This window comes from Rhagoletis pomonella, unplaced genomic scaffold (genome assembly GCF_013731165.1).
Source record: "Rhagoletis pomonella isolate Grant_MI unplaced genomic scaffold, Rhpom_1.0 Rhpom_scaffold_00008, whole genome shotgun sequence".
In the NCBI taxonomy this organism is placed as follows: domain Eukaryota; kingdom Metazoa; phylum Arthropoda; class Insecta; order Diptera; family Tephritidae; genus Rhagoletis; species Rhagoletis pomonella.
In genome coordinates, this window is record NW_023458562.1 from 26927952 (window position 1) to 26942255 (window position 14304).

Consider the following 14304-nt stretch of genomic DNA (forward strand, 5'->3'; position numbering starts at 1 on the left):
TGGAGAGTTGCTTGAATTCGGGTAACTCTTTGAAGTTCTGTTTTATAGCATCCGCTGGGCCATGGTACTCGATTTTAATAAGTGGTGGTTCAGCTTCCTTTTGCGGCTGCGCGGCTACCACTTGGTATTTGTATTGTTCAGCGGGTTGCTGACCAGCCTGGATGTGGCCTTCGCTCTCGTGCTCAGATGTACCGCCGCCATACCCGCCATAGCCGCCGTGTTCACCTGCTTCGACTGCGGCCGCCTCTGAGAGTTTGTTTTCATTTAGCAACGGATCCGGCTTCGAGGGTTTGAAGTGCACTGCTTTTATAGCTACTGCCACAGGCTCCTCTTCTTCGGCGGCGTAGGTGTGGTGTACCTCTACTGGAGCCACATGCTGTTGAGCTGCACCACCACCCTCATGCACCACTATTGGGTGCTCTATCGCGTCACCTTCATGACCAGCGTCCTCATCTTCACCACCCGCCTTTGCCCCATAAGCTTCAGCGGCGTGCTGAGCTACCTTCACTGCATGTGCGACCTGTGCAGCCTGCGCCTCAGCGACTGCGTGGACATTGTGGCCGGCATAGGCCGCCTGCACGGCATGTGCAGCGGCTGCCTGTGCTGCAGCGTGTTCTTCAGCTGCATGCCCGCCTCCACCACCTCCATAACCATGTCCTGCGGGTACGCTCGCTACTGGCGTATATATATATCGTATCTTTTCCACAACTGGTACCGGATGAATCTGCACTTGCAGCTGTTCGCCCTTCTGATGCGGCGGCATGTACTTCATGTATGAGGCGGGCGAGAGTTTACCCGCACCACCGACGCTGTAGGTTGGCGGCAAGGCGAGTTTCGCGCCGTAGAGGGATTTAAGCTGGCGATAGTCAACCATATGCGATGGTATGTATTTCACGTAGGCCTTAGCGCCACCAGGACCACCCCCACTGGCGCCATGATCCTTCATCAGATTTGTTATGATCTTCTGTACTTCCACGGGCAGCGAGCCAATTGATTTTTTCGCCTTGACAACAGGCACTTCCTTGTACACGTACAGCCGCTTGCTTTCGCCAGCATTCAAGTCAGACTCACCCTCGTCAACCTCTTCCTTAACAGGCGACTCTACCGGCGGCGCCGACTTGGTATCCATGCGCGCCTCACGTTTGTTAATAACTGTAATATTATCTTCCCCGTCATTAGCGGGTTTGTTTTTTGTCTGCGCGTGGCTTTGCCTTGCAAATCGCAGCTGCTCCAATGTAGCGGTGTCTGGCTCGCGTGCATCCTCCAACTCGAAGCGTATCATCTGTGGCGTCGAGCGCTTCACGCGTTTACCCTTGCGCTTCATGAAAAATTTACCCGTCTTCGGCCGGTAGTATTTGCTCGGATTGAAGATGGGCACTGGTGCGCGTAGCGGTTGGGTAGCAATCGTCGCGGGGGCATTGCGGTAGACGCGTATTGCTGCTGGCGCTGCAGTGCTAGTGGAAACACTATTAAGTACTTTTTGTAACTCCAGCGTGCGCATGTGTCGTATAAGCGCTTTTGTTTGTTCGTCGGGCTCACGTGCATCGGAGATATCGAAGGGTATTAGCTTTACTTGAAAATCAAATCGCCGTTTATCGGGCACTGCTTTGGTAGTGGCAGCGCGTTTGAGACGTTTGCTGCGCGTAATTTTTACGCGAGTGCCACGTGTGGGTCTTTTCGGTACCACAGTGGTGGCTTTGGACTTGGTTCTACCAGTAATCACCTCGATTGTCGTCGCTTCAGTTGTTGTGGTGGATTTAACTTTGCCGCTTTTAGTAGACATATTCGTACTCGTTGCATTCGTCTCTTTCTCTTCGCGGCTGCGATGTTGCCTTATCAGCTCCTTCACTTCGGCGCTGGGCTCGATTGCGTCGCTAATTTCAAATTTAACCAACTGCGGCTCACTCGGCAATTTAGGTATCTTATGAGCATTTGTCGCTGCCCGTCTTTGACGCTCACGTCCCGCGAGCTCGTGATGCTCATTGTAAGCCATAATATAGCTGTCATGTGTGGGGTTATCAATGACACGCATGGAACGCTGACTACGCGAGGCTATGTAGCGACGCATGTCCTGTGGGAGTAGAGGGAGAGGCGTAAAGACTTTTAACACCTGCAATGTTTTTTGTAATTAAAGTACTCACCTCATAGTTAGCAAAAGCTTCCAAGTCGGGCGTTGTAAGCTCATGCGCGACACAGGACGTTAGCTGTAAGCAGGAAAAGAAGAGAAACAATTATTATGATGAGTTCCGTTATTTACCAGAGATAAATATTTTCAGTTCCCATTCTAAAAATAGCCTTAGGGTTCTTCGCAATGTCAGCATAATATTTTTGTTACTTTTTGTAAAAGCTTAAACAGACGGCAGCGTTTATCTCGGACTTAATCTGGATCAACTGCAGTTAGTTCCCGAGTTGATACGGATCGCTGCCGTTTGTTTATGCTTTAAGCATTTACTGACATCTTGAATAAAAACATAATTCAGCTGACTAAGCTTACTATTCAGCTGAGAAGATATTATATATCGTATTTCTATGATGTTGCGTATAATATTTGACATGTTCCTTTGATGGAAAACACAATTCAACTACTGCTGAATCGAATTCAGCGCATCAAAAGCTGCAATTTTATTACATAGCATTAAACTTATAAATCTCACGTACAATATTTGACATATTTTTGATGGAAAATAAAATTCAGCTAGAGTTTAAAGCAATTCAGCGCATGAAATTTTAAATTTGTATTACATAACATGAAATTTTTAAAATCTCACGTACTGTATTTAACTTATTTTTGGTAGAGAGTACAATTCAGCTGGAGTATAAAGCAATTCAGCGCAGGAAATATTGCAATTTTATAATTTTACTCATACTATTTGGCAAGTTTTTTGGCGGAAATTCAAATTTAGCAATACCTTAATGCAATTCAGCGCATGAAATGTTGAACAAGGCGCTATCTTAGTGATTTGAATATAATAATATTACACAAACTAATTGCATGATGTTAATTCAGCGCCTTTAAATAAGGAATAAGTTAATTACGACGTTAATTTAACGTCTTAAATCGCCGAACACATTAATATTTATCATTAAAATTCCGATCTCCAGTATCGCATATGTAGGACTCTTTTTCATTCAGTTGGCAAATTGTAAAATGCTTGGTATGTTTGTCAGCAGCATAATTAAATTCAAAATTTGAATCAAAAACTTCATTGATCTCTTTATGAGTTTAATTCAACGCGCAAATTTTCAATATTTCATACTTTTAACTGTGTAAATGATATTATTTCAGCAGTTTTCTAAAAACTAAAAGTTTGTTTAACATTTATAATGCTTTGCACTAGCGTACTTCCGTCATGTTGTTTGCCCAAATGGTAATTCAGCCTGAGTAATATTAACATTTTATTGAATAATATATTCATTCAGCACCTTTCCATTACTAAGCGCAATCTCTTGAGGGCTTTAAAAATTGTTTTTTGCTTCTAAAAACATAAAAGTTCAAGTTCCGTCAAATTGAGCGCCTAATAATTTAAATTTTACTAATTAAAGGAAATTTAAAGCTGTCCCAATAAGAGGTGTTCCCTAAGCCTCCTATTCAGCTCTTAAAATTCATATTCAGCTGACTAAATCTCTATTCAGCCCAGAAAATTTTAATTAATCATGAATCGAATTCAATTTGCAATATGTACGTAATAAATTTACGCGAAGAAGTAATAAAATCGAAAATGCATTAAAAATTCGCAATCAAGCCGATTTAGGCGCCACACCATCAATTTGGGCATATTCAGCGCGTCTTTTGCCACCAAGATACTTTCACTTTCATGAGTTCAAACCGCTGCTGTCAATAAGCACAGTATATCAATCAGAAATGTGTAAACACTTAAAGAGCTAGATAATCACACACAAAGATAGGCCATACAGAGAAGCCAATGAACAGCGGGAAGACAGAAAGGAAGCTTGCGGCGGCACTTGAGAACCTACAACCAGGTATTGAGCAAAAAAATTTGAAGCCTTTGCTAGCGTCGGGGCTAAGGCTGCACAAACTTTCAACTGTCATGAATTGCAGCAAAACTGGTTGCGCACACGAAAGCGTCAATGAAGCAGACTGGAAGTGCGAGCCCCTGCTGACAGCAAAAGCGATGTACGAATACTCATATGAATGAATGTGTTTCTGTTTGTAGGCATTTTGATAGCGGGTTTTACGTCATTTTGTTTTAGTTTTTTTTTTATTTTTTTTTTTTGTGGCGGTGGCCGGTGCAGGCCAAATCGAGCTTGACCAGTTGAATGTCATTAACTTGCAGTTAGTCTTTTATTGGCCAATGTAATTGACCATGCGGTGTTATGCAACTGCGACTGTTAATTAAAAAATTCCGCATGTTTTACAAATAGGCGAATAAAATTATTGAAAAGTGATTTTGTATTAAAATTCAATACAAATTGTTTGAAAAATAATATAAATATTTACGATACGGTAGTAGGTAGCACCAACACCGGTTATCGAAATTCCAACATCAATAGTTGTATCTTCGTTGGTCTCGCCAGTGCCAAACCGGCACGGCCACGTCTTTCTTGTTTTAATTTCCTTTTACCGTTGAATCACAGGTAGGAAACTCACCGTCCAATATAACTTCGCGAGATTTCGGAAATTCCAGCGCCACAATTGAAGTAGATGATGGAATTTTCATCTGTAAAACTTATGGTTTGTAGAAGGTCAGCTGCTTTCTCAACTTGGCCACGAGTGCACGTGGGCGAGTCATTCTTACCAATTATATTATATTATCTTTAACTTGAGAAGGTTTTTGAGAGAAAGTGGAAACAATTAATATAAATATGCACCATCTCATTGCAGCGAACGCAAGCTAGATACAGAGAGCAAGTCATCTTTCAGATCATCGACAATGGCTATGCTGGCCATGTCATTTTAGTCAAAATGTACCATTTTGGGTGAATTTTTTCCTGTTTGGTACCCTGGTACAAGGCTTTAAGACGAATAACCACGAGTCCCTGGACAGCTTAACAGGCAACGAATTTAAGGGATAAGCTACGCGTTGGTCTGAAATAAAGACAGGATTGCCTCTAAACTGACTGAGAAATGGTGCTCTGAAAAAGGTCTGTAAATAAACCAACTAAAGTCCACCATCTTCCCTTACATGGAAAGAAGGAAAGCTAACTTGGTTTAACCCACTCCGAGAGTTTTAGGTTATCGTAAGAGGCGAATAGATGAATTTAGGAATAACCCTGAACCCATGCGCACATACCCAACGAAAGCATTGGGAATCATCACAGGTAAACCACCTCTGGCCATACTAATTGAAAATGAGACTTGCAGGAGCATTGGTGCCTCAACAATTTAGTGAGCATAAGAACTTCAGCCTTTCAAAGGCACTTGAAATGCAGAAGGGCTACCACCTGTTTAAAAAATCGAAATAAATTTGAACAAAAGGGAAATAGGTAATTGAAATATGTATTCAGGTTTGAGTATCAAAGACGAAAGAAGGTTAGGAGAGTTTCTAGTTTGAAAATATTTTGATGAGGGTTGCCAACTCTTTTAAAAGTGAAACTAAAATTATTTCGCAACTAAAATTAGTTAGTACAATATGGGTATTAATCGAAATGGTCTTAAAAAGGTTTCGTTTCTAAGCTACATATAGGAGGGTTACCAAATTGAATTTAAATAAAATATAGGTACAGAAGTTATAAGACATATTCAAATGTGGATGCCAAAGGAAAGAGTGCTCAGCAATCTTTATGTAATTTGATCATTTGAAACTTTTTTGAAGTGTGTGAAGAAGGTTACCACCTGACTAATATCAATTGAAATTTTTTAATATGTAAATTATTTATTAATACATAGAAGGGTGTCAAGGTTTTGATCGTTTTGAAAAGGCTTAATTTTTAAACTACGTTTTGTAGGGTTGCCACCTCTTTAAAGAGTCAAATTCCATCACGTAAACTGCGTTCAAAGTGAACAGATGGCTGACTTTTGTTGGCTAATCTTAACTTAAACCAGCCAGCTGGAGTGTTTAAAATAAGTTTAACCCACAGCCGTACACTGAAAAAACCTGGTCCTAAGAAAGTTATAGTTATAAAATATTTCGAAGAGGGTTGCCACCTGTTTAAGAAGTTAAATTCAACTTATTTAAATTTGTTATGTTTTCGGCTGAAATTTCATACAATCAGCGAATCGGATAGTTTAGTATATAAGGAACATACATACATATGTACTCGTACATATAAGAAAAAAAAGTGCGTTGCCAAACAATTAGCGAAGTTTTTGGTCCAGTATCCTTTGGCCTTGGCGTTTTCTTTTAGTTAACTGGCACTATACATGCATATGAAACATGTATGTATTTATACATGTGGCTTTTTCTGTTGCGTTTGCCATTCCCATGACCACCATTGACTTCTAAAACACCTTGCTACGAGTATTGTGCAAATTGAAGTTATTATGGGCATATGCATACTTGTTTAACTTTAGTATTACGACTAGTAATCAAAAATATGTTTCTACACCGCTGCATTGGTGAATTTACGCCTGCAAAGTTTTGGCAACACTTTCTTTGCCAATTTACAGAATTTTTTTTGAATTTCTCTTTGAATTCTCTTTGATATTTTTTTAGATACTTCTGTAGTGAAAAAGTATACTTTTTGTTTGTTTTGCGCGTGCTATTTCTACTTTCCCCAAAATTCTGTAAATTTTTGCAACAATAATTGCTAGGAAAATAAAATTCTGCACCACTGGTAAAAAGGCACCTATGAATGTACTTTAAATAAAATTTACTCATACGGATGTGCTGTGCTTGCCTGCTTCATAATGAACACAGTTACAGTGAGAGAAGCGCAAAACGCGAAAAATAAAAAAGTAAGCTATGTAATTGCGCAAAAAGTAATAAAAATATGCCAAAATTTTTAAATAAAGGAAATGATTTATACAAAGAAAAAGTAAATAAAAAAATGTGGCATACACTATAGCACCAAGTAATGGTGTTTACCCGCTGTTGTTTCCAGACGATGTCAAAAAACTGCAATTGCAACTAATAGTCAATATATTTCCGAATCTGAGGGCACTCTTTACCGCTGTTATGTAGGCAGGCAGTCCGACGAAATTCCGTGTTTCACCGAAAATCAAACGGTTTTTAGACATGCTAGTACGTTTAAGAGAGCTTCCACTCTGTGCGAGTGAATATAAAATCTATAGAAAGCTTTAAGAAAGCTTTCACCGTGGGAGAGAATTCGGTAATGATCTCCTTAGAGCGTTGATGGGCACCGTCTTGCCTTAGGGCAAAGCTCTTTCAAGCTTTTTATACATTTTGAATACGCGCATGCAGAGTAAAAGCTCTCTCTGCTTAAAAGAGCTTTGCCCGCAAGCATACCGCTTACAGCTTAAATACTGTATTTCGAGGCACAAAAATGGAATTTATGACCAAAGCCCCTCGTCAAATTTAGGCCAGACTCATTAAAATAAGTTCCGGCGCCTTTAGTTATTTGAAGAGTCCTTTACTCAGAATAACTTTGGGCCACAGCACTTCTTGGTGGAAAAATATGGCACTGAACGGCCTTATCAACACTCAGGCGAGGTTTTTTCTTCCAAAAATACTTTTTTGATTGTCTATCAGACTTTGTGTCTCGACAAAAATTTGCAATTCCCAGTGCTTTATAAGAGAAACAAATTGGTTCCATTACCGGGCAAAATTACAGTAAACGAGTCGAAAACGGCGTCATACTGAGGCCTACACGCCCCGCCGTGGAGCTCGAAACTACTATATCTGGATGAAGAATGAAGCACAACATTGCTGCACAAATACGGAAGGAACAGGCAGGCTAAGTCCTTCATTTCGGATATATGAACAAGGAGAACCGAAGAACTCCTTCACCTCCGTAGGAATGAAGTAAGGTTTTTTTTTTTTACTGGCCACTCTAAGACAATGAAACACTTGTCAAATATTGAGTTGTTAACTCTGATCAGTGTAGGTTATAAAAAGATGAACAAGAAAGAGCAGAGCACACTATGCTCCACTGTGTATCCCTCATTAGGACCATACTGCGTTTTCTAGGATCACCGCACCTAGAAGCATACGACCTAAATGGCACTTAGCCAAAGCACCTCGCGAGGTTTCTTAGCAATACGTGGATCAAAGAAGACTTGTAGCTGAATAGAGGTTACCTGCGCCTTCCTCTAAATCTAATGTAATGGAATCTAATCATTGTGAAATACTTGTTGCCGCAAAAGTCAAAAACGGCTGAGGTAAAACCTAAAAAATGTTCGCAAAGAAATTTTGAGAAAATGCAACTAAGATAAACCAGAGGTTTTGGAGTCAACGGTAATTAATCGTTAATAAAAAAACTTGTAAAATTTTAATAAGCAACCAAGTTGCTTCTCGCTTTATTCATTAGGCAAATTAAGTGTCCAACTGTCAGTGCAATGTTTCGAAATTAAAAGGCTTTTGTCAACAAATTATTTGCAGGAAAATTTAGACTGCCGAAAGTTTGTATGTATGTATATGAAAAAGTTAAATGAAAAAATTTTGTATTCACGCGATTTTTAGTTGCTTTAAAAAAAAGATATTAACAAAAATACAACTTCATATATTTGAGTATGTATGTATGTATGTATGTATGCATGTGAGAGCTGTTACTGTGAATGCTATTAGTAATGATTTATTATGCCAATTGTAAGTGGCAATTGCCGACGAAAATGCTGTTGCGAATGGACAATTGTGTGCCATGCAACATTAATTTTAGGCGCAACATATTTTTACGAAATGTGTAAGAGAGCTAAAACGAAATAAAAAATTTCGGATAGATGAGACAATAAAATTATGAAAATGAAAGAAAAAATATAAGCAAAAAAGCATGAAAAAATTAAACAAAATAAAAAAGTTCATATTTTATTAAAGCTGTAAAAAAAACACAATATAAAGTAAATCAGCGGAAAAAATAATAAGGAAATATTTTACAAAAAAATCCCCACTCATAGTAAATAAAATTTCAGTAGCAAGTTAGTGAAGAAGTTTCAATTTCCGCAAAGGAAAAACAATAAAAAATAAAAAAAAATGCTTAAAAAACAACGAAGATGCAACAGCGCGGCAAGCGTATGCAAATTGAAACAACAACAAAAGAAGCTTTTGAAAAAAGAAATGCAGAAAAATGAAGAAAATGTAAATGTAAACAAATAAAGTGGCAAATATATTTACACGAAATGAATGTATGAATGATCAAATGAATGACTGCATAAATGAGTCGCACACCATGGTCGCTTGCGCGGTGTAGCGGTACGGAGAAATGTAAGCACTGCAAAGTCAAGTCAACTAAGTGAATTGAAGTGTTTGTTGTTGGAAGTTAATAAGGCGTTGAGTGATAAAAATCTATGCATTTTTTTATTAACGCCCTCGTTGTTGTTGTTGATGCATTTTTGCATTTGCAAATTACAGACAAAATGTGGCAGCAGAGTGTGAAAATTTTACAATGACAATGAAAAAAAGAAAACAAAAATGCCAACAACAGGTGGATGGTAGCTTGCGCTAGAGACGACACTTAACACTCTATACTGCAGACTGTTCATTGTAATTAACATTGGCAGCAAGTGGTAAGGCGTACTTCTTTTATAGAGTTGGGGCGAAGTTTATGCTTTTATGAACTGGGAAGCGATAAAGTGAAATTAAAAAATCTTAGGTGAATCGCTTTTCTATTTATTAACATTTTTTCATAGTTTTTTATTAAAAAATAAATAAAATGAATAATGCTTAGGCCTTCATGAATTAATTTCACCTTTTATACCCGTCGCACTATTCATACTATTCGTTTAAGCCTAAACATTATATTTTTAATTGATCCACAAGAAAGGCTAACAAATCATTCATGAGTCACTAGGGAACCGGTTTCAATAATTTTGTAGAACCAGAACTTTCTTAAAATTAAAAATATTTTGCCCAGCTAAAGTTCACCAGAGATTTAGCGTTTCTGATTTCTGGAAAAGCAAAATATTTCCACGCAGTTTAAGCCTCAAAGTACTGTGAAAACTAAAATTCGACTACTCGTGAGGCCTAAAGATCATTTGTGAAGTCTAAACACCAAAACCTTCCTTTAAATTGCCCTCATAATTTCATCATAAGCTCTTCGAAACTTTGTTATTTACTCTACCCCGTAGCCCATCAGCTTTCCTGCTAGATTGGAAAGTAGTATGCAGCCCACAAGTATGCAACGTTGATTGCTTTAGCATCTTATTCACATATAATTTTGATCGTTCATCAAGTACTGGTACTTCTCAAGCGGCTAATGAAATAATTCGTTGAAGTTGTAATAGTTGGCTCTCTATCAATCGCGTCGGAGAACTTTCTAAAAAGGGTGGTTTTGGTTGCCGGGTCACAGTGACTTGGCGGGAAACTGCGTGGCTGATGAACTGCCAAGTCCTCCTGCGGACCACTCTTGGACGTTTGGGCCTCGTGTAAGCTGAGCGAGCGTTGGGCTAACACTAGAACATGCGCATTTGCCAGATCCTTCTGGCCTGGGTGGACCGAGGGCGGTCATAGAAGCTCCTTCCACTTGCAAAACCTCAACTCTCGCTTGTAATTGGGGCTTCTGACAGGCTGGCCATTGTGCGATTGGTACTCATGCGATAAGACTAGAACTCGCAACTCATCCATTTTGTATCAGCTATCAAGAGGAAAATGAGGTGGAATCATCTTAGAAGTTTCTTATGGAATGTCCAGCCTTTCTTTTAGAATGTCCAACTTGGCTCGTACATCTTAACTAACGCTGAGTCCCAAGCATCGTAATCAGCCTTATTCGATTTTCGGCTCGCAGCGAATCGCCGACTAAATAAATTGTCTCCGTTCAGTTTGCCGTGGTACCACAAAGGACCTTCGCCTATTTGTCCAAGTGTATCGCTTTAACTGGGGCAACCACTCTAGCCTAACCTAGACTAATAGCTCCATTCTTTAATTATTGCTCATTGCTCATATCTTAAAAAGTGGGTCTTCCAGAGTGAATGCGCTCAAATAATTTTATTTTTTTTTATTATAATATTTGGATAATAACCTGGATTCTCCGATGAATTTTACTACTTCGTTTGTGGTAGCTCCCGCCAGTTTTGCTTTGTACCTAAAATTTGCCATTCACGCAGGAAACGCTGGACACTTTCTTAGTTACTTTCTAGATGACAGTGAGGTTAAGCTTCGATTTTTAAATTGAAAAACGACCGAACCTGAGTTAACTCACTAGTAGGAAAATGGCACTAGATATACATATACACACACTATATATGTATATAAAATGTGTTAGGTATATTTTTTGGTTTTATTTTGAGTCATATGGCTTCAAAAAATGTATTGTTTTCCTAGCTTAAAATTAATTGCACATTTCTTAAATATGTGCACTTCCCTTTACACTTACCATTGCCAAGGTGATGAAAGCGGCGACTAGCGCCATCAACTTGGTGGTCACCATTAACATTTTGTATTCGTTTTACTGCAAATTCACCTATGGCCTCAGCAGTTTGCACTGCAATTAGGTGCGTTGCGAATTTAATGAAGGCGCAGCAGACGAAGTAGACGAGGGCGCACGCCAGTTGCAGTCAAGTCAAAGATGGTTATTACTTCGGCTTCACGTTATGTTAATTTACTTTTATATGATTTGACTGTTTGCTCAACTATTTCCTTTTTTCATTTGTCGTTTAACAACTATGCTTATATTTGTTAATGTTGTTGCTTTTGTTGTTATACGCACGAGTTATGTACTATGTTCGCACTGTGCAATGGCTGCACGGGACAAGTTCAAAGTCACTGCACGCAAACGATTAGCAAAAAAAAAAAAACACAATATAAAAACAACCACTGACGTGAATGCAGATGGGCACCTTATAAATATTTTTAACGGGTTTTAAGTTGCACAAATTAAAATTTTTATAACAAGAAATCGTGTTGCATTGCATTTTTTACTAAATATGAATGATGAAGAAAGATTTGAATGAATCAGAGCGGCATTTGTGAGGAAACTCTGTGCGTAGGTGAAACGAAGGCTTTCCAGAAGGATTTTTAGGTTTATGAGGTGACAACGAGTTTTGACGAGACACTGGCTGATTGGAATAAATAATGCAAAATTTTGGAAAAAGAACTAGTTGCCGCTATATAAAAAAATTTTAAGCAGTTTATCGATTAGAAAAAATAAAAAATAAAGTTATTGTAAAAATTTTTTCTCGTTTCATAATTTTGATAAATAAGAATTTTTAACCGATTCTTTTTTTATTAAAAACGTTGGTTGTTTCCTAAATAGAAATGCTTGGTTTTTTGGATATTTTTTATTTTATTTTTTTTTTATTTTGCGTTAAGTCCAGTTAAATAAATTTATTAATTTTACAACTTTTTGTAGTTGTTTGCTGTTTTGTAGATTTTTATAAGGAAAAATCAAATGATAAACCTTTAACATTGTAGTTGAATAAAGAAAAAATTTTGAATGAAAAAATTTTCTATAAATTTTAGGTTTAATTAAAAAAAAATCATTTATGAAAAAAGTTCTCTGCTCTTAATAAAAAACTTTATTTAAAAAAATTTTATTCATGAAAAAATTTAAAAAATTTTAGATTTCATAAAAAAAATTGTTTCAGAAGAAAATGTCTATAATTTTTAGGTTAAAAAATTTTTTAATACATTTATTTGTTTAAATTTTAATTAAAACAGAGCCAGTGACCAACAAAGTAAGCTAAGTTCGCCATGTAAACTTGCTTTTTCTACTTTTACAGTTTATATGGCGAACTTAGTTCAATGGGTAAATTATTGGCTCTATAACCTGGAGTCGCTGGTTCGAATAACAGTGAACTCGATGAAGAAGTCTGAGGAGGAGAAGTGGTGTTTCGGAAAAGGCAGTTATAACAGCTGACATTTGTAAACTATTCTTGTTTACCACAATCACTTATCATTAAAAACTCAATAAATTGTTGAATATAAATTATTGTAAGGCCAAAAAATAACAAAAAAAAAAATTTTTATTAAAACAAAATTTTATACATTTTATCTGTCTTGTCGGCAGTAATATTTGATGGCTTAAATAGCCGATTCAAAGAATGTATAATTTTTTAAAAAAGTGGGAAAAATTTTTGCTTGCTTCAGAAATTTATAAATTTGAAATTCTTTTTTTTTTTAAATATCACTCTTACAAATTATAATTTAGTTAAATAATGAAAAAATTTCAAGTTACATTAAGGAACAACAATTTATTTAAAAAATATAAAAAACTCAAAAATTCTAATATTTTTAGGTTAACAAAATTTGAAATTTAAAATTTTTATTTTTTATTTTAAACTAAAAAAAAATATGCTGTACTGTTTAAGATGTGGTGCCGGCAAAGTTATTAATTTTTGTTTTGAGTTTTAAAATTGTTTAAACATTTTTCTATTTATTTCGGTTTCCATTTTATGAAAATTAATATTTAAATGCCAAATTTTTTTAAATTTGTTTGGTCTTAAGTTTAAAAGTTTTTTAAGTATTTTTGTTTTGTTTTAGGTTGTGAAATAATCGTAATGCAGTTTCTTTAAAATTTTCGGCAATTAAATATTTAAAAAAATTTTATTTTTAACAGTTGGGTTTCCATATCCTTATATTCTTATATTTTGGGTTATTGAATTTTTTTTCATTTTGAACTCGAAGCAAAGCTTTTTACTAATTTATAAGTTTAGCATGTTTTTCTACCAGCTTTTTTTTAATTTTTTTCCACTGATATCACAACACTTTGAATATTTCAAAATAATTGCAATTTCGCTTCGGAATTTGCTTTACTTTCGTTTTTCTTTGATCTTCCTTAGCCTTGCTTTATTATTATTTTTTTTTTAGCCTTTACAGCCTTGCGATCTGCACGCTTGCGCGCCACTAATTCAACTGTGCAACGGTTTTTCGCGTCACTTGTGTTTTGTTGCATGCAACACAGTGGTGAAAAATGCTCATAACATTTTTCCTTGTGAAGCACAGTTGTAGCAAAACGACAACAACAAAAGATGAAAATAGGCACAAAAAACTGCATAACACAAAGTCTTGGCCATATGCACACCAGCTAACTAAATAGTCGACAACAATTCAGGTCTCAAGAGGCTTTTTCAGGTTTGGTTTTTTTTTGGGCTTTGTAGCCACAACTGCGATCCACCTCTTGCACCTCACTCGCTCATTCACGCCCACCGCACACACACACTTCAGTCAGTCATGCACCATTCCACTACTCACTACACGCTCAGTCATTCGGGCATTCATTCAATGCATACTTCAATCAAGGCGTTTGACCATTGCATCATGCAATCAATATTTCGTTCACTCTCACTTTCTAGCT

At 37.0% G+C, this 14304-nt stretch overlaps 1 protein-coding gene across 1 annotated transcript in view; it reads right to left on the minus strand.

Annotated features, from left to right (window-relative positions):
• Positions 1-14304, minus strand: part of LOC118745242 — an 88465-nt gene that overhangs the window by 42351 nt on the left and 31810 nt on the right. Inside the window, exons 4-5 of the mRNA XM_036478769.1 lie at positions 2142-2204; positions 3-2071 (exon numbers count right to left, since the gene is read on the minus strand). Of these exons, the coding sequence (XP_036334662.1) occupies positions 3-2071; positions 2142-2204 (2132 nt within the window). The remainder of the gene's footprint in view (positions 1-2; positions 2072-2141; positions 2205-14304) is intronic.